This window comes from Dermacentor variabilis, chromosome 2, assembly GCF_050947875.1.
Source record: "Dermacentor variabilis isolate Ectoservices chromosome 2, ASM5094787v1, whole genome shotgun sequence".
Classification (NCBI taxonomy): Eukaryota; Metazoa; Arthropoda; class Arachnida; order Ixodida; family Ixodidae; genus Dermacentor; species Dermacentor variabilis.
Window position 1 is genome coordinate 124,813,898 of NC_134569.1, and position 24,474 is coordinate 124,838,371.

Here is a 24,474-nt window from a genome sequence, read left to right on the forward strand (position 1 = left end):
CGGCCTTTATTACCCGCAGGGCGCCACCAATCACGGCCGCTTGGATCGCCGCGCGCCGATCCAGGTGGCCGTGATTTAATTATGGCGTCCTCTAAATTTAACCGTGAATTTAAAGGATATGTTTTTACGGTTTTGGTGACTGGAAACACGTCATAGACTTCGGCTTTCTGAGCACGAACAACGCAACAATTAGGAATAAACTACTTGCTGTGGCACAACAGTCGATACCGACCACGACCGGCTTTATTACTCGTGATACCGACAAGCCGAAAGCACACCGGAAGCGTGGCCGTCCCCAGTCCCAGCATTCCTGTGGGGCGGAAGTAACGGAAGCGAAGTTGGCAGAGCAGCAGAGGCGATTTTAAAACGGTGCTGAGGCTGGTGCATATTAAACCGTTGCTGAATCCATGAGTTCCACTTCCAAAGCCTACAACCTTCCCGGGGCAGCCTGCGCGCTGCGAGATGAAGGCTTTTTTCACGACCGGCGAGTGCTGCGTGCAGAAGCTGGCCGTCGCAACAGAAGACAGACGCTGCTCGAAGCGCGGAGGCACATTGATATCAGCTGCGCCGATGAGCCCCAAGCAACTGGAACTGCTGAGGAAGAGAACAGCGACGATGACGGTTAGAGAATTTAATTAGCTTCTTCTTAGCGCTGCACATGGTTTTATCTTTAGTACAGGTGCGGACAAAAATAATTGGCTCACGTGAGCTGCGGCCGAACTGCTTCGCAGTGCGCTCTTGCAGCCTCAAGGAGGTGCATTGTGATCGAACTTCTCTGATCGCCGGCTTACGCACAAGCGTAATCCAATTTCTTATTTCGCCTTGGGGCTGCTTGAGCCCATCGGGATGCATTTCAGCCACAGCTCCCGTTTTCCAAATACTTTAGCTAGCACCTGTACAGCCTCTCACATCAGTAGCCCGCTACAGCCTACGTGCAGCGGGCTGAAAGAGGGGGCGGGACTATGGTGACGCGAGTTCCACGGTAGTATGAGCCAGGCAAGTGCAAATTTTGCTATTGGATTGCTTTACATTTCGCCCCTTTACTGATTACGGATCATTTCCAGTGAAACTATTTGCGGTATCGTTTGTACTGTAGCTTTAAGAATTGGCGGATCCCATCCAGAGGTGTTCTTTGATGTTTACGGGAATGCCCTCACTTGTTTTTTTTTTTTTTGTTTGTTTTTTCGCTGCTATGTAACTCAGTTCTCGCTCAGTTAACGCTCTGGTTTCAGTTAGTTTACTCATTCCTTCGCACTCGGCTGCTTGTGGTGCCGACGACTTCAGTTTTTGTAGCTGATTTTAACTTTTTTTTTTTTTTTGCGAACTCCTTCACTGTTGGGCAGTTCAACGCTCCTTGCTCGGTGCACGCTCTAGACAAATTTTGTTCCCATGTTTCTCCATACCCTGCTTTTGTTGCTGGCTTCCTCACTTTTTGCCTCTTGTTTGGCTTGTCTATTCGAGCACCCACCCAGTGACCCAAGTTGTCTGTTTGGAAACATGTCTGATAGCACATGCCCATTGTGCATACCCCATTGGATTAAGTTGTCCATTTGTGCCGATACCTATGTTGTTGGGTAGTCGGCAAGGCAGCAGCAGCCGGCACCCGCAAGGTTGGGAGAACGGACAAAGAAAGCTTTGCTCTAACGAAATGACATCCACAGACAATTAACACTATACTGTGTCTTAATCACCACCCATTAGAGTTCACGAAAATGCTGCTATCATGTGAAACACATTAACTCCGTTTCTTTGCAGTACTGCTTGCTTGTTGAACTCTCATTACTTAATTTCTTATGCTGCCATATCACAGCTCTGTAACGTCGTAATGACTTAAAAATTAAATTGTGGGGTTTTATGCGCCAAAACCAAGATCTGATTATGAGGCACACTGTAGTGGGGGACTCCGGAAATTTGGACCACCTGAGGTTCTTGAACGTGCACCTAAATCCAAGTACATAGGTGTTATCGCATTTTGCCCCCATCGAAATGCTACTGCCGTGGCCGGGAGACTGACGTTCTGGGTTACTCTCCACAGCAAGGAAACAACTGGGCCCTTTCATTGCCATGTTGGCTGTGTTCTCCGTTTAATTCGTATTTTTTTTTTTCATGCCTCTCAAGCATGAATGAACGTGCATTATCATCTCTTGCTGGAAGTGCCCACTGTGAGCAGTTGTACAGATGCCCAATTTGCTGTTCTTACTGCTTAGTGCATCATCGGTCTCCCGGCCACAGCAGTCGCATTTCGATGGGGGCACAATGCGAAAACACCCGTGTACTTAGATTTAGGTGCACATTAAAGAACCCCAGGTGGCCCAAATTTCCACTGTCCCCCACTACAGTGTGCCTCATAATCGGATCTTGATTTTGGCACGTAAGACCCCATAATTTAATTTTTTAATTTAATACATCGCCAGTCAGTTTTCCTGATGCATTTCATGCTGATGGCAAGAGTAGTTCCATGGCATGCAATTTCAGTTGTCTTACACACATCTAAAACCGTTCCTAGTGTCCAGACACCCTGATTCAGACGATGCATTAACCGGCTTACTGCCCTGGCAAGGCTTTTCGTCATGCTTTTCCATTCTGCAACAGCCTCCAAGTGCAATTAGCGTTTTTTTTTTTTAGATAAACAGGTCTGCAGCTACAGCGCCCCAGAAAACAGTTAGTGAGACCAATTTCACACAAAGCACAAACTTCTTGGCACAGTTTTACATATACTGAAGAATCAGCCACAGCCTCTACATGTACTGTGCTCAGCGATTGAAATGTGATAATCAGACTGTGTGGTGGGTGGTGCCTTTAGGACCAAAGGTGAGTGCTGCAGGATCATGTGAGGCCAAATGAAGTTACAATGCCTCACGAAGGCTCTCACTTTCTTCACATGCCACAATCAATCAGCATGTGGCATGGTGTCCTCAGCACCCACCACTGGCACAAAAAGCTCTAGCAGCCATGCGTTCCAGGAATCGCATTTCAATTGCTGAGCCCTGTACAACCGCTGCCCTGCTGCCTGGTTGCTTGTAATGGAAAAGTCTAAAAGCATTGTTGAAATACAACTCTTGTGTCGTGTCAAAAATGAATGTTTACTATGTTGTGGGCATGCAGCTTAGGAGACCTATTGCATGCACTGTATTGCACAGCTTCGTTAATGGGGTTTGCATGCAGATTTTGTGAATCTTTCAAGTCCCATGTATGCCTGAAAGCACTCATTAGAGAGGCAAGAAAGCTGAGCACAGAGATGAACTTGGAAAGCATTATGCTGCTTTGCACTGCATGCCTATTTGTGATCACTAGGTAACTGTTCCTCCACCATTTCTGCATAAGAACCTCAATGTTTCTTTCACATCAGAGTCACTTTAGAGTCTCTAGTGCAAAGTTGTGTGCTCATAGGTAAGTTTCAGTGGGTTTATTTCCCCCCCCCCCCCCGCCTTTTCAGTTTCCGCTTTCACAATACAATTCAAGATTTTTCAGTGAGTATATTTTTCTAAGATTAACTTTCCTATGACTTTTCTCGGTGGGTAATTTGATGGTCACGCATAATGTTTAATTGCTTTCAGTGTAATATCTGATTCACTAATTTTGTTAACACAAACTTGTGTGAGTTCACATATTGCTCTTCAACAATATAGTTGCATCCAATACACAGAATATCAAAGTTTCTTTGAGAACCGTCTATAGAAAAGGCGCAATGTCCTACTATGTTGCAACTGTGCAGGAATTAAGAGAATGCTTATGACCTTCCAACACAAATAGAATCAAACATTAATTGTACCATTAAGCAGGTACAGTCCTCCAACAAATAACAAAATGACATAGCAGGCATGGCCCAGTGTTGCCGTCAATGCCCTCGCCCAGTTCATACACTGCAGCACAGCAGCTGCAAGAACCAGGGACAGGGCTCCCCCAATCCCTCTGCATACTGCACCTCCCGCTACTTGTTTTTCTTGCAGCAATGAGCACAATTGATGCAAGTAGAATAAAGGAGTGGATTTCTTAGGTGGCAGGTGACCTTGACCTCGCTCAGGCTCTTTCCATTGGAGGGCACCTTGGTTCATAGCTGTAAACCAATAAGTACTTTAGCTCCTTGCAACACAAAAGTGGGGATCGCAAGGCTTTTCAGCATGCTTTTCCATTCTGCAATGACCTCCAAGTGCAACTAGCTTTTTTTTTTAGGTAGACAGGTCTGCAGCTACAGTACACAAACAATATGTAAACAACTTGGCACAGTTTTACGTGCCACGAAATGGGGGTGATCGTGGAGAAGAGGGGGCCATCAGCTTAAAGAGAAATGTGCAAGAGGGGTGATCCAGAAAAAACTGGACTGTCACCAAAAGGAAAAATTTCAAGACAGAAAGCACTTAGGTTACTTTAAATTAATTTCCAGCTGAGTTGGTACACTTGTCTAACTTTCTCAACCACTACTAGAAGCAACTGTGGAGGTTCTCAAGTTGTATGATTTTGATTGACCCCTATGATGTTGTTTTCACCACATGCACAGTGGTAAATATTCTTCTATTGAATTTTCTTTAAAAGTAATGAGAAAAATTTCTTGGAGCCCTATTCGGTGAAAATTGTACATGGGGAACACCATTTCATCCCTAACGAACTACATATTACGTCATCAATATCAAGAAGTTCCATATACCCAAATAAAGAAGAAATAATACAACTTTTTATCTCAAAGTGCCTGTTTATTGCTGTCTCCTTTTTTTCCATAGCTACACCACTCACTCATCGTATGAAGAGATTCAAGAAACAAAAGCAGCTATTGAAGGTTCTGGCTCCAAAACAGAAGGCCCCCTTTCGACTGCCAAGCCGCGAGCCTAGTCCTCTGCCAGCCCTGCCAGACTATGCATCGTTCCGCCAACGACACTTACGCTACTACGACAGCATCCGCCACACGGTAATTATCTGTCGGAACAGACAGGACTCAACATTCTGGTACTGAGCAAAGCTTGACAGTGAAGGTTGAAGCACGGCCTTGAAATATCTTAGTAATTGGAATTCGGCCTTCGTTTTATTCATACACAGGCACACGCAATCGCGATCGAGCCCAATCAGTACAGAGTTTCTCGACTATGACTAGTTTCTTCCCATAGCTTCTGCGAAAGAACCGGTCGCCGTCAGGAAATTTAATTGCGGCCAAGCTCAATTGAAACAGAGCCTGATTGCGATTGAATTATTCAGCTGTGATTGACTCCTTTCCGTAGCCTGTGCAATGGTGTTAGTCACAGTAAAGAAATTATATGCCTATCAGGCTTGATAACATCTTAAGTGCACCATGTGACACGCCTGTCAATTATTTTATCCCTTATCACACCTGTAAAAAAGAAAACAAGCTTATCATTCAATGTACTTCACTCTACGTACTTCTGAAACCCCAGTTACATATGTTAAAGGAACCTGCAAAATGTACAGCTGCTTCTACTGTTGATGTAGCGGGAATCGGCTATAATAAACTTTAAAATCCTGAAAAGAGAGATACAAGAGCCCTTCAAACTCCTTGAAAATAAAAATCGTCCTTGAATTCCTTGAAAACTAGGGTTGGGGCAACTTTTAAGCATTCAAAGTAAGAGAAAGTGAAAAAAAAGAGGGAAAGTAGGTAGGGAAATCAAGGAGGTGTCCAATTGTCTAGCCTATACTTGCGGAGGTAGAAAGATTAAAAAAAATACTAGGTGCAGTTTTAAAGTAACAAACACTCCATAAGGGCTACGCCATGGACGCTATATATGGAGAAACAAGTTATCCTGAGTGCTGCCAAACGATTGCAATGTGGTGTATCTACAGCCACCAACCACAGGCTCATTTAAATCATTGTGGAGCTAGACAAATCCAGACAGGGTGACCAGACAGTACCATCATTTTACAGCCATCATAGCTCCATTTTCAAGCCCTAGGAATTCCCACACAAAGTAAGTTCAGGCATTCGGTGTTATCACGAGTATCTTTGGCTGAAGTGGAACACTACTAACCATCATGCCAGAAGGCAATTAACATCATTGGAGTGAGAAAGTCAACTTAAAAAAGTGGCCTGAAGAGCTTGAAGCATGTCTAACTAGGCAGCTTCTTAGCTGCAAGAAATCTCAGCTCAGAAGAAAATGCTTCTAATTTTAATGTGTGTGTACAAATCAAGTTTGCTTCCCTCCTCCTTAAATTCTTGCCTTTGGCAGTCTTGAAATCCTTGAATTGTCCTTGAATTACGAGTTGGATGTTGTGTACGAACCCTTACCTGGAATGATCGCATCAACATGATATGGTGGCTTAGCGGCTATAGCATTCTGGTACTGAGCATGACCTCACGGTTTTGATCCCATGTCACGGCAGCTGCATTTGGAAAGGTGTGTAATGCGAACTAAAATGGAAGGCAATTCAACCTTTATTTCAAGTCTATGACACTCTGAGCGAATTGGGGGTGAGAATGGAGCGGACTCGCTGCACGCAGTGATTCTTTGCATCCCTCTTTGGCCTGAGGGGAGTGGGAGCATCGGACTGCTTAAATTTTTGTACTGCACTACCTTAGGATAGGCACACATATTTAGACTGCGCTATTTTCAGGATCGGCCCACAGAAAAGGCTCGAAACCCTGATACTCAATATATAAAGGGGGGGCTAAGTCGCTGAGGAAGACGGTAAAATAAATTGGGCAAATTCAAGTGAACGTTAAAGAGCCCTCTAACAATTCTAAATAAATCCTGAGCCATCCACTACACATCTCTTGCATCCTAGTGTGCAGCTTTGAGATTTGAACTAAACTCAATCATAGTCGTAGCGCTGGCTCGCTGGCTGTGCTTCCTTGTCGTAGCCGTCGAATTGTAGGTCATTGGCACTTTGTGTCATTGTCTAAGCATGGAAATAAAGCAGGCCAAACATGTCCCTATAACCAATTCCGATGTTCGTAGCATCTCTTTTGAACATTCACCAGGCCCTGGCCCAAAAGAGTCACATTTTAGCAAAATGCCGCTAAGGGACAGTGATGACTTGCCTGGAATTTTATTAATCCAGTGTTTCTAATGTTCCTAGGTGTCTTCCTTAGTATTTTTAAAGTGTTACTGGCATGATATTTTTGACTTTTAACTTCCTTTGCTTTATGTAAAAGTCCCAGACCTCTAAACTCTAGAAAAAAATATAGTGACTAGTCTCAGAGCACTGTAAATAATTTAATGTATAATAGCTTTTCTACAGTCAGCTTCGGTTTCGTTTCCCAGGAGGATAAATACTGTGTTATGACATCCTGACACAATATGTGGTCAAGTGGGAGCAAGGACATTGCGACAGACGCTCACTCTGGCTTGCTCGGTCACCTCATATGCTGCTACTCGTGAGGGCTGATGTAGCAGCTCAGCAGAAGACTGAGAGCCGGAGCGAGTGTCAAAACGTCGTAATGTCCTGCTTTCACATAGCCATTTTTCTTTTTTTTTTCTTTTTTCGAGGGGTTTAAAAATTCCACACCGTCGTATAAAGCGAAAGAGAGAGAGAAGACTCTAAAATATTGTCAGCACCCTTTTAAAATATAGCCTTAAATTACCTCCTGCAGTGGCAGGTTAGCAATCGTAATGTCATAAAAGGAAAACAACCCCACTTTTCTAAGACAAGATTGGATCTCAAGACTGTGCTTAGTCTAGCAAAGCAGCTCTGATGTACCCAAATGGCTCACTAATAAACTCTTCAGTATGTGCTTACATGTAGAGACAAATGTAGGTGTGTGTGCCCCTTTTGGGTTACAACTATGGCTACACATTGGACTTAAAGTTCCTTGAGGTATTTTGCCAGGGTACTTGCTTTATACGTCACTAATTCCAGTAATTAACTAAAACTCATTTCAACTCAAAAAAACACGCTTTGCGTACTATAGAGGGTTTTTTTTTTGGCAGGCGTTCAGATTTACCCACGTCACTGCTGATTCAGAAACATGGCATCCTTAAAGCAAAACAAGTGTACAATTTTAGTCTACTTAAATGCATCCATCATCGTCAATTGTAACTTTCTTGTCCAGATAATTCCAGTAGCCATTATGCTTTCTGTTCAAAATGTACACTTGTACCAATAATGCTCACTAATTACGGCTAGCAAACACTAAGCTTCCCAGTTCCCCCAGTAATAAGTCAATTTCCTTTTGAATCTGAATATTACCTTTCTCAAAAATCTTTAAATCTGCCATTAAAAAGCACCTAATTGAACAAACAGAATTGGGTATTTATTTAATCGATATACACCACTTATTTTGCTGCCTTTGAGATGATTGGCTCTTGCGCACACGTGTCGGCTTTTAGATGTTGTTCCGTTCTATAACCGACATTTCTTATATTTCTCTTTTAAAAAAAAATGTGTATATTTAGTTTGTATCTCTCGTGTCATAAGCTACGCATGCATTCTAGTTATTTCTTCTTCTTCTTGAGTAAATTTTGTGCATGTTGACTTACTACGCCATCCCATTTACTATGCTTGTAAAGTTCATTGTAAAATGGTTGTGAAGTGCTTGTGCACACTTCCAACTGTTTTACGGGTGACAAGGACTTCGTCAGGCTCTTGTCTTTTGTATTGGCCCCCTCTTTTCGTCGAAAAGGAATAAACTTCACTTTTACTAAAAGTTGCTAAGACTCCAAAAAAGCAAAATTGTCTCTAAGGTGGCTAAAAACAAAACTCGCAAAATTAGCTAGTTTCTCCTAAGTTAACGACACTGGTCAATGACGACCTAAGAATTCAGTACTTATTAAAGCAGTATCCAATTCGAGAAAAGAGAAAGGTGGATTAATACCGTTTCCAAAGCACCCTTTGTCGGAGCCATTGACACTGATAACCTTGTTGCCAAGATACTTATACAAATTCTCTTGGAGCCGGATATGTCCTTGCGCTAAATCCAATTCAGAGAGTTTTCATAGATGTGCCAGCCCATTATGTTATCACTTGTCTCTGGGACGTTCAGGCAGAGACAAGCCTCTTTCTAAATCGGCTTTCTTTGTGAACTATGCTTTGGAAAGCAGAGGCAGACCGCCATCTAAATGTGGCTGCCGTGGCCAGGAACAAATGTGTGACCTTGAGCTTAGCAGGGCTGTGCCATAGTCGCTAAGCTACTGCAACAGCCATGGGCTGAGCTTGTATCGAATTCTTAGGTTGTCGCTGAATATAGCCGGTACTGAGTCTACAGTCACTGAGAAACCAACTCTTAAGCACACCTTTGATCTCTGTACAGTTCAGCAGCAACGCATCATCAGTGGGCACCTGTGTTGACCGGCATGCCAACTGCAAGGCTGCACATGCATCTTCCAAGCATCCAGAACGGCCTCCCTGGAATGACTCGACACAGGTGTCATTTGCACCTGCTGGTTTCCAGTTCCAGTGCCAGGTGCCTGGAAGCAAGCGTGCTGCCACAAAGGCAGCCAGCAAGTGAGTGACACTTGAATTAGGCTTCGTGCTTCTAAACCACCGCTGCATGACGTCGGGGATCTGTTCTTCCAAAAGTTACTTGTCTGATGGTGGTTTGCTAGATTCATAGAGCAAAGAGAAAAATTAGACGGAGCGTCATTGAAATCATAAAAAAATGTTGGGCTGCCACATCATATCTTGCAGTTGGGTTTTAAATTCTTCCACCACCACACTTGTTGCATGCTTCTCCCAAAAGGCAACATGTTCTACAGCAACATACGGCTGCCTCACTAGCACATTGTAATGAAGATATAAATGCATTCATTGCAATAAATGACTAAAGTTGCTCGAACGTATCAGAAGTGCACAACGTGGTTGGCAAAGCACTTTATTACTAAAATTTAAAACTTACTGGCAGCAGAGCACTGGGCTGAGTCTGCTGAGTGCAGGGTCACTTGCTGGGCTAGCTTTTGGAGGCAAGATTATTCAAAATGGTGAGGATCAGTCGACTGCAGAGGAGAAACAGTGTATAGCCTTGAAACCCATCATTGCCAACATTTATAGCCTACCATATGTAATGTGCTTCAAGAAGAGCCCACAGCATCTTCATCCATGTTGGGCACAACTGCTTTTGTTAGGATCATAAATCCAGACATTGACTTGCGTAAATGTCTGAGCATGAGCATAAAAGAATGGTTAAAGCACTAGTGATTTCAGGCCACAAGAGCTTTTGTGCATGGAGGTATCCTGAAGAGAGGAGTAACCGTAGGTACGGAGTGATGTGCCAGTTCATTGGGAAAATGCCAAAGCCCATGCATCAGTAATGTGTGCAAACTGCTCAATCAAAAGCATCATTCTGCAACATATCATAACAGCGTAAAATCTGTAGTGGCGCTTCCAGCAACACATTTCCTTTAGCTACCAACTTTCACTGCCACAGTCAGCCTGTTGTTCAGACACAGTTCCATGCAATTTATGAACCTCTGAAGGATCATTGCAAAAGAAGTTTGAGAAGCATGGCTAAATGATGTAGGCAATTCCCTAATGTTACAGTGCATTGCAGTACACAAGGAAGCATGTAAACAGATCTGGAAAATGCGTATCACTGGCAGGGGATTATGGCAGCACAAAACAGTGTAAATGCTGTAGTCTGTTCCATTCGGCGGCACTTTTCACTATTTCACTGCGCAGTTCCAAGCTCATGCAGCACCAGTCCATAAATGTAACTGCAGCGTGGCACTAGCACCTTCTGGAAACTTATGCCTAAGTGCCAGTGTAGTGCAGGTCTTCTGCTTATGCACGCACGTTGCTGTTTTCATTGCTGGCGTTACCAAGCATGTGTTGTGAATGTCCATTTTTTACATCTTTGCGGCTGCACAGTGGAAAATGGGCAGTGGCTCTTTGCTAGTATAGCACCCTTTGAAGCCACCCTAGTGCCTCTGGACTCCAGCAGCAAAAATGAGGAGTATGATGGTGTAGTTGCAGTGCTGGCATGTATGCTGCTGAGAGAAAAGGAATCGAATACTTCACTATTTTGAAGACATAAGTGGCTATTACTTTCATTTGAAGGGATCCTGAACCACACCTCGAACTTTGTGAAATAACATAGTCCATGGGTATCGTACGCTGCTGCGAATATGTCAGCCAAGTTTTGCTGTTGTACACGGTGCATGGAGCTCGCAAGCGGAACACGGGGTCACCATTCTCTCAGATGCTCTCTTTTCAACAAAAACCTGCTCCTCATTCTCTTCTGGACGCTTTATTTCGTAATAAAGCGGATTCCCATATGCGGCTGCTATTGGTAGCTGCGGTCTATTGCATAGCGTAGATAGCGCAGCTGTCGCGAGGTTCCGCCAAGAGTCCACTGGCTAAACGCACTGCGGCTCACTGAGGATAACCATATTTGGCTTACGTTTAGCACACCGTAGGTGCCGTATCGGAAGTCGTAGCATCTATGTTAATATCCAAACTAAAATTTGAACTGCGCGTCAGTCACAGGGAAATTAGAAGGCATAGTATTCTGGGGCAAACCCCATTCTATCGTAGCCTTCGCAGTACAAGACACTGAAGTAACGGGAGCACAGCGGGGGCTGTGTTTGCTTGCCAATAACTCCGCTTCTGCTGAACGCACTGAAGTTCTTTTCAGCAAAGTATTTCTGAAATAGCCTATTTTCACTTCAAATGCATTTCTCCACTACTATAAACTGTGGTCCAGGGCCCCTTTAAAGTTCAAGTGCCTTTTCGGTCTATCTCGGACACATTGGGGACCGCATACAAATACCAGCTTCTCTCGTGGGCATGGGTGCTGTTGTTGCATACGAGTGGCACAATCTCTTCCAGCATGCCATTCAGTAACAGTCATATTTCTTTCAGTGTCTGCTATTGTGGCACTAGAGAAATTACATGCTGCTTCAACGCTGCATTGCATTGGCACCGAAATGCTGAGTGGTGCAGGAAGTTCACGAACTGGGCCTGTACTTTACTTGCAGCCGGCAGAGGACACCATGCTTGCACCAATAAAAAGAGCATTAGTCCAGCACTGCCTACAGTCGAATTGCACAGACCTCTAGTATCCACATGTATCATTTTTGTGTACAAATTGAATGAGTGCCAATATTTACAAAGACACCTTGTAAGTACATCAGGGTTGTAGAAGGGGCATGCTCTATCCGAGTGCAAGTTTTGTGCCACAAACGCAATATATTGGTATTGTGCATACATGTGCATGTCAAGAAAGGAATGGATTGAACTGCTGTATACATTTATTAGTGCCATTACAAAATGATGCTGCCCACCTGGTTCAACATCCATTACCATGATGTCGAGGATATGAACGTGCATGATTGCCTTTTGCTCTGTATAACCCCTCCAGGCAAGAGTGCCAAGTTAAAAGAACTATACGAGCGCCAGTTTGCACTCTGCACTTCAAGTTAGTGGTCTTCAAAAGTTAAAAAAAACACATTGATTTTTAAGTTTTTTGTGGTGTCCCCATTTAAGGGCATGGTGCCTCAAGCCAGAAAGAGAAAATGTATTGCATGCAAGTAACGAAACCTTCACAAGTGTCCTTTACTAGTTACATTATCTCTGACACATTTTTGCTTAATTTAGTAACACACGTACATTACACTCTAAATTATGTAAAGCAGGCAAAATGAGTCATTTTGAACCTACAAGCATGGGAAAGGACTGTACATTTGGGAGCAAATTCAGCAGCACTGTGCATTCGAGGCCCCTTTGTCCGCAAATGTGGACACCAACTTTAGGCGTTATGCGTAATGTTGCTACATTCATGACATGGATATGAGCTATTATTTTGTATTTGCAGAGCCCTATTTTACTGTTTAAACACGAATATTTTGCATAGCATGTTCTGTTATGAAAGAAACCATAAAAAAAAAAGACTTAATGTTTACTCTAGAATGCTGCAGTGTCCATTTTCCCATGGTGTTTCAAAAACAATTTGTGTACTTCATGAAGTTCCCACTACTGGTTCATTTTAACAAACCTAGGGGGTGTTTCACAGAACTTTCCAAATAGCTTTATGGTTGCATATTTTTATATACTAGGAGGTGCTTGAAATCAAGTGTGGATTTTTGGATCAGGTCATTTGGGGATCAAAGGTCATTTTTAAGGGGAAAACCTTAAGTGGCTCATTGCAATGGCTCATACTTAAAGGGACACTAAAGGTTACCAGAAAGTCAGGTTAAAGTGGTAGAGCAATGTTCTAGAACGTCTAAGGCGTCAATATAATTGCGAACAGAGCTTTAATAACCGAGAAATTGAGGTAAATGCATGACACAATTTGAGACCCCCCAGCGACATTCCGGTACTAGCCCGATGACGAAAGCACTCCTCATAATTTGTGTTACTAATACTCAACTACTTGTACTAAAAATATCATTTTATTCGATTATAAGACGGAAGAAAATGCTACTTGTCTACGTCTATTCAATTCTAAGAAAAAGTAACATTTTGACGTTGCCCTTCAGTAGTATGGGTGGTCGAAAGGTTTCGTTTTCGCTCGACTCTGCGCGCTCGACTCTGCGCCGCGCACGCTTTGGAGTTTCAGTAGTTTCGTTATCGCGTCGTGCTGTGCGGGTTCTGCTGGCTCGCGAAACTTTCATTTCGAACAAGCAGTGAGAATGCCACGTCCTTGTGATGTCGTGGGAAGCCCTCGTTGCTTTCCCGCCCCGGAGAACCGGTGTCGAGGCCGCCATCGTAGTACACAACGACGCCGGCAGCGCGAGCCCTCAGCAGCAGGTCGCGCTCGTCAGTACTCAAATCGCTGAAGTTGAGCCCGGCAGCGCGAGCCAGTCTGTCGTTGTCAGTGTCCACTGCGACGAGCGTCGAAGTTTGCGTCATAGAATAAAGTACCAGCTTATGGTCGCACGTTTCTCCTTCCGCTAGCCACCATACTCCCGCTTTCGCTCTGCTGTCGGCTCTATCTTGGCTCTGTTTCTGGCCGTGCGTTTGCGTTTTGCGCAGAAAAGCCGTAGCGCCACCTGCGGACGCCGTTCTACTCACCGATGGCGCAACGTCACTATGACACCATGATGTCATTACTCCTCGATCGGAGGGCGGGCGATTTGAACTGCGCTAGAGGTACGCGGACGCTTCAGAACGCATTTTCTCTTAAAATAAGTCTCTCCTTGGCACGAAACAAGCGTTTCGAGGTTTCTGGGATGGTATTTCAACAGTCCACGTTCACTTAATAGTAACCTTTAGTGTCCCTTTAAAGAACACTGCATCTAGTCGAGTGGTACAAAATATACCATTATCAGCAATGGCTCATACCCATGGCGGCCACATTTCGATGGGGGCAAAATGCGAAAACACTTGTGTACTTAGATTTAGGTGCACGTTAAAGAACCCCGGCCCAAATTATTCTGGAGTGCCCCACTACATGTCTCATAATCAGATCGTGGTTTTGGTATGTCAGCCCACAATATTTAATGGCTCATACTCCCGTAAGCAAGCAAAAAATGCAATGGCTCATACCCCCAGAGGCTACAAGCACTCGAGAAAGGGGAGCAAACGGTACCTACATTCATTGAAATCATCCATACGGCACACAGAACAGCATACATTGCAATAAAAAACAAGCTCAAAACAAGCATCCAAACCATCAATAAAGCATTGCATACCCCCAATCGGACGTATATGCTACAGCCGAATAAGCTCGCCAAGCGAGAAACGAGGTGCGACATGCGAAGTAGCGGGAGCAAGGCATTTGACCACAAGTGCTGCTTTCCCTTTCTGAGAGGATGCAATGTAAATTTGAAGAGAAATGTTGTTGGTGTGAGTCTGACTCTGCTATACAAGCGCGTGAAACTGCAGCTAAGTGTCAAACGAGCCGAAGAAGCTGAACGGTGAAAGCAGCAACGCGACAATGTGAGATGGCAACGTAGAGAGGAGGCTGAAGATCAGAGACAGTCGCTTGCCACATGTTTACTTCACACTGTGGCTCGTCATGTCTTGCAAGAAATCTGACCCCTCCGATTGTATAACTTGGTGCATTGCCAAGCATGCAGCAGGCTTTCACCTTCATGTGTTACCGGAATGTAACATGCTGCCGAACTTTTATTCACTGTGAGGTAATTCATACATGCAATTCAAGCTATAGTCATTAATCACTGCAAATATGAATTGATGCAAGTCAGCTGTGCAAATTACCTGATGGCATGTTTTTAGGTTGTGCCTCATTGCGCTTGTTGAGTGAAACCTGACTTTTGTGCTGTACTGCAGATCGGAAAACGGCAAGGCTGCTGAGGTGAAGTCCAACACCACCAAGAATGCAACAGGTAAGCTAGCAGTTGTTCAGTGGCCTCTCAGTAGTGGCCATGCCAAAGGTTTGGGCAGGCATAGATAATAATGCAGGTTACTTTAGTAAGTTACCAAATTTTGATTAAGTTGCACAGTGTAGGATTTGGGAGTCATGGCCTCGGAGCCTGGCATGAACTGTGTATCGCTCTCTAGCTTATGTCACTGGTGCGTCTCGAAACAGGGCCTTTGCTACTAGGGCATCACATGGAGGCTGAGCGAGCCTACGCTGTCGTCCAAGCTTTCTTGACAAGGTTTTCTTCTTTAGTGATGAGTACGAGGTCGAGAGGTTGGAAGAATGGAACAGGGAGTTTATTTACATAGGAGAGGCAAGCTTATTTACGGAACAAGGGGTACTCATACTGGCCAGAGCACGGAGCGCAGTATATCGTTCTCGTAGCATAAGCTACAAGTCAGACCAGACTACATCTTTCTGGGAGAGCATGTCAGGACACATTAGCAGATACACCCTGCATCAAAGGTGTCCATTTTTCAAACAGTTGTCTTCCCTAGGTGATTAGACCAGGGAATCTGATGACTGTGTCTCAGCCAATCATAATCTTTGAACTGCTTGCAAAATCCCTCCCATGACATTGCACCATTTTGCCGGACTCCACCTCCAATATTACGTGATCGCCCCCTGCATATGGGACAACCACGTGGCACTCTGGACACCTGGTATAGATGCCATTTCCATGGAAGACGTTGGCCCCTTGCATCATTTAGTGGGCGCGGCTTGTGATGGTCAGTTTGCAGCAACCTGGAAAGCCTTGCCTTGCTGGTGGTGGTTATCGCATTACAAAACCCGGTGGTCGTTGTCACCTTGAACGTAGCTTCTTTGTTGACCCATCGCAGTCCGTGTCAGGCCTCGTCATCTGGGCAATGCTGGTTGGATGTATTGTAAGCTTCACAAAGCTGGTTTGTCTCAGGAAAGCAAGGGAGGCCTGCAGGTCGCTGCCCCCACCAGCCGATCATAACAACAGCCACTCATCCAGCTCTGTCTTGGTGTTGTCGAAACTTACCTATCAAGACATGAACGAGCATCATTCTCGGGCAACATCTTCCATTGAGCTCATTTTCGCAGGGGTGGAATGCAAAGACCCTCATGTACTTGTATTTAGGTGCATTCAACACCTGACGTTCAAAATTTAATCCAGAGCTCTCCACTGCAGTGTAGCTTATAACCCACTGCACCACTTTCAGTGTGTTAAACCCCACAACTTAATTTATTTTATAAAATGGCTTTTTAGTTGTATAAAAACAGCAATAGGTTTGTTTCTGACTTTGCAGGGTCCTATTAATAGCTTTGGTTGCTTTCACCAAGGCTTAATATTTAATGTCAGCGTGTTAGTGAATGTGTTATAAACTGGTTTCCTGGAGCGTTGATGCAGAATTTCACTAACAGAACATTGAATAGTGAATAAACCTGGTGCTGCCACAGGGGGCTGGTAAATACCTTGGCTTCTTTTATGTACTGCATCTGCCCTCAAATTGAAACTGAAGAAAAAATATGAAGATACAGTCTGGAGTAGCTAATGAGGAACTTTTACTACATGCAGAGGTTGTTTGGGCTGGAAAACGAGGAAATAAAGTATGGGTGGTAGGACAATTCTCAAGTAAAGTTGTAGATTTTGGAAAATGTCCGGCCAAGGCTAGATAATTGGTAATTGTTACTAAAGGTCCGTTACATTTTAAAATGAGCAACAGCTCAGCCTGGTAACTTTTAGGGACTTCCCACACTAAGAGCATGCCAGCTTACAATCTTTGTACTGTATCATGTCACTTCAGTTGGTGGGTGAATGTGAGACCATCGTCAGGTGCCCACATTGAGTACAAAAGCAGATGGCGAAAGAGTTAGTATTACCAAGTCTCCACCACAGCATATAAAAAAATAAAAAATGTTTTGCCTTTATTGTCTCCACTGGTAATATTTTTTTTGCTGCTCGCCAGCAGAGATGCGCCCATGGCAATCTCTGCTAATTTATATGAATACAGAATGTAGTCCGCAGTTATTGGGTCGGTTAGCAATGGTGGTTCGAGAATTGTTCTCGTTTAATGTATGTTCTGCATTGCGCCTGGGTTTCAGAAGCACTTTTCATGTTCATTTGGCACATAGTATACAATCGTGTACTTTAAATGCACAGTGACATTCTCATCTGTCCACCTTTGTTATTGTTGTGGCTATAGTGTTTCTGATGCAGATAGAATGAAAGGGAATGGGTATTCTGGTTGCAATTCTGTAGCATCTCCACAGCACTACATTAGGCCTAAAAACAGAAACAGGATGACGACACTGAAACCAGTTCACTTCAATGCCATTAAGATGGTTCATTTCAGTTCATGGATCACAAATCAAGAAGGCCAGGAGATGGTCCATTGCCTGATTAAGGCATTTCCTTTGCCAGAAAAGACAACTAGCAGTTCATGGACATGAGGAACCGAGCTTACCTGCTGTAATGGCAATTGGTCAATTAAACTGCCGCTTAAGGCTGTCTTATATAAGATGCTGATTTCAGATGTTCTATTTTGTTGTCATTGTGTTTTCGTTCTCGATACTGTCTACACATTGCAGTTTAGGTGTGTTGAATGTTGAAGCTAGTGTAGTGCTATGTCTGCTCCTGCCTGTCTTGTTCCATTTTGTCTTGCTTATTCATGTCTTAAATGGTTTTTAATAAAAAGGAACAGGCTCAGCAGCCCTGTAACAACTCTAAGCAAGCTCCACAGCACTGTCTCCCAATGCCACTGTGCGCTGCTGAGCGAGAAAATTCATCCTATGCGGAAGTTTGGGTTATTGGTGGCATGGTGAAATGTGTAGTTCTCTGTCCCATCATAAGCATGAGTCAGTAGCAACTCCAAACATGTACCCTAGACAATGGAACAAGTAGGTGCTACTATTGCGATGACCACAAATTTTTTTGTGTTGATTTTGGTTTCAATGGAGGCGTGCAGTCTGTCTATGCATCAGGTATGCTTGAGCTCAGAGGTGAATATAGAGGCAACTTACTGGCTTAAGCCTTGGAAGCTGTAGAGTTAGCTAATGTACTCATCTGCACTCTCCATCTGAAAGCACAGCTCATTGGCTCATTTCAAGCTTCATTGCGGGCCTAATTTCAGTTAACGAAGTGGTTATGTAGAAAAATAAAATTACGACTTTTTTTTTTTTTTTCAAATTGCACCATATGGTATAACATTGTGGTGACCTGTCATGGTTGCTTAGTGGCTATGGTGTTGGGCTGTTAAGCACGAGGTCGCGGGATTGAATCCCGGCCATGGCAGCTGCATTTTGATGGGGGCAAAATGCGAAAAGACCCGTGTCACACGACAAGTTAAAGAACCCCAGGTAGTCCAAATTTCCAGAGTCCCCACTACACCGTACCTCACAACCAGATCTCGGTTGTGGTTTGTAAAGCCTCGTAATTTTATTTTTTAAATTTAGCATGGTTGTGGAGCATTACAGCCATGCATTTCTTGGTTGGAACAACTAATGTCATGTTGGACGCAAAGAGCCTTCTTGAGCATTGCTCAGATAAACATTTGTTAAGTTGTACAGTCGAGCCCACTTATAACGGTATCAGTTTTAGCAATATATTGATTATAACAATGAGAAGCTGCTGCTCTATCAACTTTTGTACGTTTCCCTTGGTGAAAGAACCTGCTTGCTACAATGCCCTGATGGCACATGATTGGTTATAACGATGAAGTCTGGCTGCTAGGTGTCCGAGCCAAAAGGTAGTGAAATGCGAAATCCTTGAAAAGAAAATGGAAAGAAAACTAGAATCGAGCCACTGCACAATGGCCCGCTGCTCCAACAGCTGCTGTGCGCTCATTTTCCAGCCTTCTCTGTGCACCTCTCTCCTGTCGCCCTTTCCCTCCTGTCGCCTGGCAACAAAACATACTCCAGCTGCTACAACAGTCACCACAGGGATGGCTGCATTACTGTTGAGACACTGCGTACAGCCACCTTGGTTTAGAACAGGCCAACGCAAGCGCTACTACTCTGTCGAGGACTGCACAATCCCGAGCTGGCCGTATGCAACTGCACTGAGGTTTCCAACCATAAAGCTCACCTTCAACGACCAGCGGAGCTATTTCCCACCAAATACACTGCAAAGTCCTCCACTGCCAGGTCTGCCTGACAACTACAAGTTTTACAACTTATCCAAAAATGACTGAAAGTGTGGAACTCTACCTCTACTGTCGTGATCTACCAGCGGACACCTTTGTGGGACCTACATTTACAAAGAGAATGACATGGACAACCTGCTCATCATGAACAGGTCCAAAAAAGATAATGAAAGAAACTGCTCTGGCGACTCTTCCTGTCATCTGCCCCGTTGCATGATTTTGGGGCTTCTGTTCCAGCTTGGTCGGACGCCAGCAGCAACCGCTTCACCACCGCAGCCAATGTGTAAGGCTGTTGTTGACTGGGAATGCGATGATTAGAACAGCTACTATTCACGCCAATTCGACCACTGCCAGCTAGAAAACTTTATACGCAAGAGGGAGACAAACAATCTAGCGGATGGAAAATGTATCATACAATAGCAGTTTGGCAATGTACTGAACATTGGTGCCAAAAGTGTTTCCGGCAACATATGAACCGGTAAAAGAGAAATACATCTGCATTGGGTCATTTTTTGCGTTCTCAGTCGTGAACATTGGCACCAGGAAATTGTACGTAGTGGTATCATATCAACGAAGTTCTACTGTACAGTGTAGACTGCTTATAACGTAAGTCGCGGGAGTTGTAAAGGAGGAGGACGAGGAGAAACATTTATTAAAAAGAAAGGACAACAATCTGTGCTATAAGCGGTACCGCATTACAGCCAAAGCATGCTTTTCTTTCGGCTTTTGCTTATGCCAAACAGACCACCCACCTTTCAAACACAATTGATTACATGTTTCACTCACACACACATGCAACACAATCTCAACATAGCACAGTAACGAAGTTCTCCTGACAAGTGCAGCATCCGTGGAAGAACGCTGTTATTTTCGTCTGGCGATTTTTTTTTAACAGCGCTTCGAACAATTTTGTCCTCTTCAAGGCTTAAGCACTGAAGCGCTTTCTCACTCACTGTTCTTCACACAGTACATCTTCACTTCGCTGAGGTGTTCCAAAGCGTCTTTGCATGGAACATCTGGGTCTGGCGTTGGGTCGACATCATCGTCCGACTCGTCTTCGGTTGCAAGCTCCACTCTACCGCGCACCGCTGCAACAATCGCATCATCCGTGCTCGCTTCCTCGCAGACAGGAAGCTCAGACTCACTGGTATCGACATATTCTTGGAACGTGTCCGTGGCAGAAACAAACTTGCTTTCAACGAGGCTGGACCACACGTCGTCGGTGTTCAGCACCTCATCGGCAACATTGTCGCTCGGCTCGTCAGCATTAAAAGCCTCTGCATTGTGCACGAAGCCTGCCTTGTTGAAGCATTTGCTTATTGTAGTGGCTTTTACCTGCCACCACGAAGTGGCAACCATATCAATTGCACCTCTTAAATTCACATTAAAAGGCCGCTGCTGCTGCTGCGTGCTCAGCAAAACTCTTTCGCAGATGCGTTTTTTGTAAAGTGCCTTTACTGTTGTGATGACACCCCGGTCGAGTGGCTGACATTTTGCAGTCGCGTTGGCAGGCAGAAACTTTAACTTGACTGCAGTCAACTATGGCTTGATGTTGTGTGCTGTGCAATTGTCGAGAAACAGCACGACCTGTCGCTTCTCTGCCACCATGTCTTCATCGAACTTGCAAAGCCAGCTTGTGAACATGTCTTGCGTCATCCACGCCTTTTTGTTGGATTTGTATGTCACTGGCAAGCACTCTCGCTTTTTAAAGCAACATGGCCTTGCTGATTTTCCAATGACAAACAGGCAGCGCTTGTTGCTTCCACCCATGTTGGCGCAGAACAACACAGTTATGCGCTCTTTTGAGGCCTTGCGACCAGAGCATGCTTCGCCTCAGCATAAGAATGCAGTTGGGAAAAAGGTTATAAAATACGCCAGCTTCATCGGCATTGTATATGTCTCTGTCCGTATACGTGGACGGCATGGTTTCCAAATTTAAGCGAAGCCAGACTTCGATGGACTCGTCGTTGACATCACCGCTTTCACCACACACTACTTTGCAGCTGATGCTATGGCGATCCTTAAATCGTTGGATCCATCCATTAAGTGGGTTGAAGTCGTCATGGCCTAAAAGAGCACCAAGGGACTTAGCTTTTTTTCTGGATCCTGGGGCCACTCACTGGTATGCTCTGAGCCCTAACTTCACGGAACCGTCTGATGAGCGCTGCGTCCACGTCTTCATACTTCAGTATACCGTATTTACACGATTGTAAATCGACCCATTTTTTTTAAATTGAATATCTGAAGTGGGTGAGTCGACTTACAATCGAAACCAAAACATGGCACCACCAAAAATGGGAGACCGAGATATTAAGGGAGCTACAACGTAGTTACAATTTTATGTTTGCTCTATGACCCTACCCGTAGTTTTCGCTATCCCGCACGTTTGTTCGCTTTTCGGAAGGGTTTTTCAAAATTTTTCAGAGTTTTACAGCGCACACAACCAATGACACAACACTTATGGTGGGGGTGTCGATAGTTGATGGAAGTGCGACTGTTCCATTTGCAGTGGCACTACCAGAATGGCGGCGCTTGCAGGGAGTATCGATAGTTCATGGAAGAGCAGACACCGCTCACGTGTTTCTTTTTCCCTGTAGCTCTTAGTTTGATGCTTTTGACTCGACTGTCGGCTACGTGCTACTTCCATGCTTCTTCAGTCGTCATGAGTGCTCCAGGCCCATTAAACATACGGCGCTCGTTCACAGCAGCGTTCAAGAGGGATGCCGTCCTTTACGCCAAAGAAACAAATCACTGCACAGCGGGCTGAAAGTTTGATGTTTCTGAATGGGTGGTGTGAGAGTGGCGACTGCAGTGAAGTAAAATTTTCACTTGTGACGGCAAACGAAGAATTTCCCACGGGCCAAAGTCGGGACACTTTCCAAAGCTATAGGCCAAGCTTGCAGCGTACATCGCTGAAATGTGTGATCGGTCCCTGCCAGTGAAGTGCGACATGGTCCTGAAATAAGCCCAGATCTTTGCCTTTTAAGGACCTGCTCCGCCGTGAGTATGAGTGGCTGGTGGCAGAATACCACGAACTTAGGCCAACTTGACCTGTCAAAAGAGACTCCCTGACGGCTGTGTGTAGTTGGGTGCATTCAGCGTAGGCTGCTGTTCCACAAGATGTCGGGATGCGGTCGTTTGCCAAGTGTGGAATTTCGCTGGACAACGACGTACTGTGGGACCGTAGCAGCGATGATGGCAGAACTAGTTAGGACAATGGCTCAAGTGAAGACAAGTAGTCCAGTGACCATGCCAGCTACCAATAATTTGTTATCGAATGCGCCCTCGGGTATGCTTTTTTTTCTTCTTTCCTGTCACGCTATATGGGGGGGTCAACTTACATTCGAGTCGACTTGCAGTCGTGTAAATACGGTACCTATTCTCTTCTGTGACAAGGAAGACTAATCTTGCTGCAGTTGCTGCCGCAATTTGTGTGCTTGTTCTTGTGTATGGTCGACACAGTTGTGTTCGAAATGCCGTATTGGGCCGCCACCGACCCTATCTTCAGCCAACTTTCTATGCCCCTTATAATGCATTGCTTAGTCTCCAGCGATAAGGCATGCCTCTTTCTCACATCGCTTGAAGACACTGCCAACGCCATGGTGACAAAAGCCCGACAACTACGACACGACGAGATCACGACGTGCACACACCAAATGCAACAAAGAGACTGAAAAAAAAGAGTGCGCTGTCGCCGCTATCACTTCTACCCTGCACTCTGCGCAGCATGCACCCTGATTGGAAGCTGCTGTAGTAACGAAAACACTCTCCCTCCTTCCTCTAAAGTTTCCCGCCCTTCTCCTCCTTTTTGTTTCGCTTTGCGCCGCTGGTCTCCACGCGAGCGCCCACGCTCCCCATTTGCACGCCCGGCAACCATGCGGCCGGGCGGGCCGTGCTCACCGCCTCTGAAAAAAGGCCGTGCTCCAAGCGCCGATTTCATGGTCACACGCTTAAACGAACCACGCTATAACCAGTATTCTGCTTCGCGTGCCTACACAATAAATGGTCTGCCTATACATTGAGTTCTATGGAAGATATATCGGGGATTAAAAAACCCACGCTATAACCGGTCCTGTGCTAAAAGCAGTAACGTTATAAGTGGTCTGCACTGTATTGTGAACTGCCATTCTCGCTTGAAAAACTTGATTTGGTAGGCCAAAAATAAGCATTTGCTGCATAAGGTGAGGCGCATTCACCATCCCCTGGAGCTATTAAGACATACTACAGGCATCGGGTTCATGATTAAGGTCACTGTTCTTGTGTACTGTTTGGATCAGGCAAGACCGTGCTGACTGACCAACTTTGAACTACGTATCTGGTGAGGTCCAGTTTTAGGATCAAAGTGGAAGGCTTAGGCCCTTGAGACTGCAGAGGTGCCGACGGGGGCCTTAGGTCAGGATCAAGCCTTAACCAAAATATGGAATTAGCAACAGTTGAATTTAAAAAATTCCACTTTAATGAGACCGATATCTACGATGAAAATGTGGTTTACGGAGAGAATGCCGATTTGGAGGTATAGAATGGTTTCAAATACAATGAGAAATCGTTAGGAAGATCCAGTATTGTGTGTGATGCTCCTTTCTTTCTCATTGACCTGGCAATCTCACAATCAGGCCAGGATGACTAGGTGGGAGAATAAGAGACACGCCCCTCATGTGTACTTTTTATGGTATAACATAGTCAATTTGCGTTATTACGATCTTGATGGCACCGACAAAATTGATCAAATTATCCGACTGATCGAATTTAACAAAATGCAGGAAAAAAAATGCCAGAACACACTACTGGTTCATTTGGCCAACGCCTCCCCTATTTTTTCACTGCCATTGCAATCACTCATTGGTGCGCCTTAGTTCAGTGAGTTGTCGCGATGCGACGCTACCCAGATGGTACGGCTGCTTGCGTCACATGTGTGTCTGAGCTCGAGCCCCTGCCGTTCCGGTAGAGAAGCAGTTGACGCTCTGTCCCTGCGTCTTTCAGGTTATCACGCATCTGTCAGTCTTCCTGAGACTTCCATTGTGAGGCGCCACCCAGATGGTACTCTCCCCCATGATCCTAAAGCAGGTGCAAATGCTAGCTGATGGGGAAGAGTAGGAAAAGATGATAGAGGAGGGTGGTGAACAATCGGATCAGCCGCATCTGGCTGGCATTGAAAAAAACAGGAGG

At 44.8% G+C, this 24,474-nt stretch overlaps 1 protein-coding gene across 1 annotated transcript in view; it reads left to right on the forward strand.

Moving 5' to 3' along the window:
• Nucleotides 1-294: 294 nt before the first annotated feature.
• LOC142572651 (uncharacterized) overlaps nucleotides 295-24,474 on the forward strand; it is a 43,979-nt gene continuing 19,799 nt past the window's right edge. The window contains exons 1-4 of the mRNA XM_075681921.1: nucleotides 295-621; nucleotides 4,719-4,903; nucleotides 9,191-9,384; nucleotides 15,109-15,164. Coding sequence (XP_075538036.1) covers nucleotides 408-621; nucleotides 4,719-4,903; nucleotides 9,191-9,384; nucleotides 15,109-15,164 — 649 coding nt within the window. The 5' untranslated portion in view covers nucleotides 295-407. The remainder of the gene's footprint in view (nucleotides 622-4,718; nucleotides 4,904-9,190; nucleotides 9,385-15,108; nucleotides 15,165-24,474) is intronic.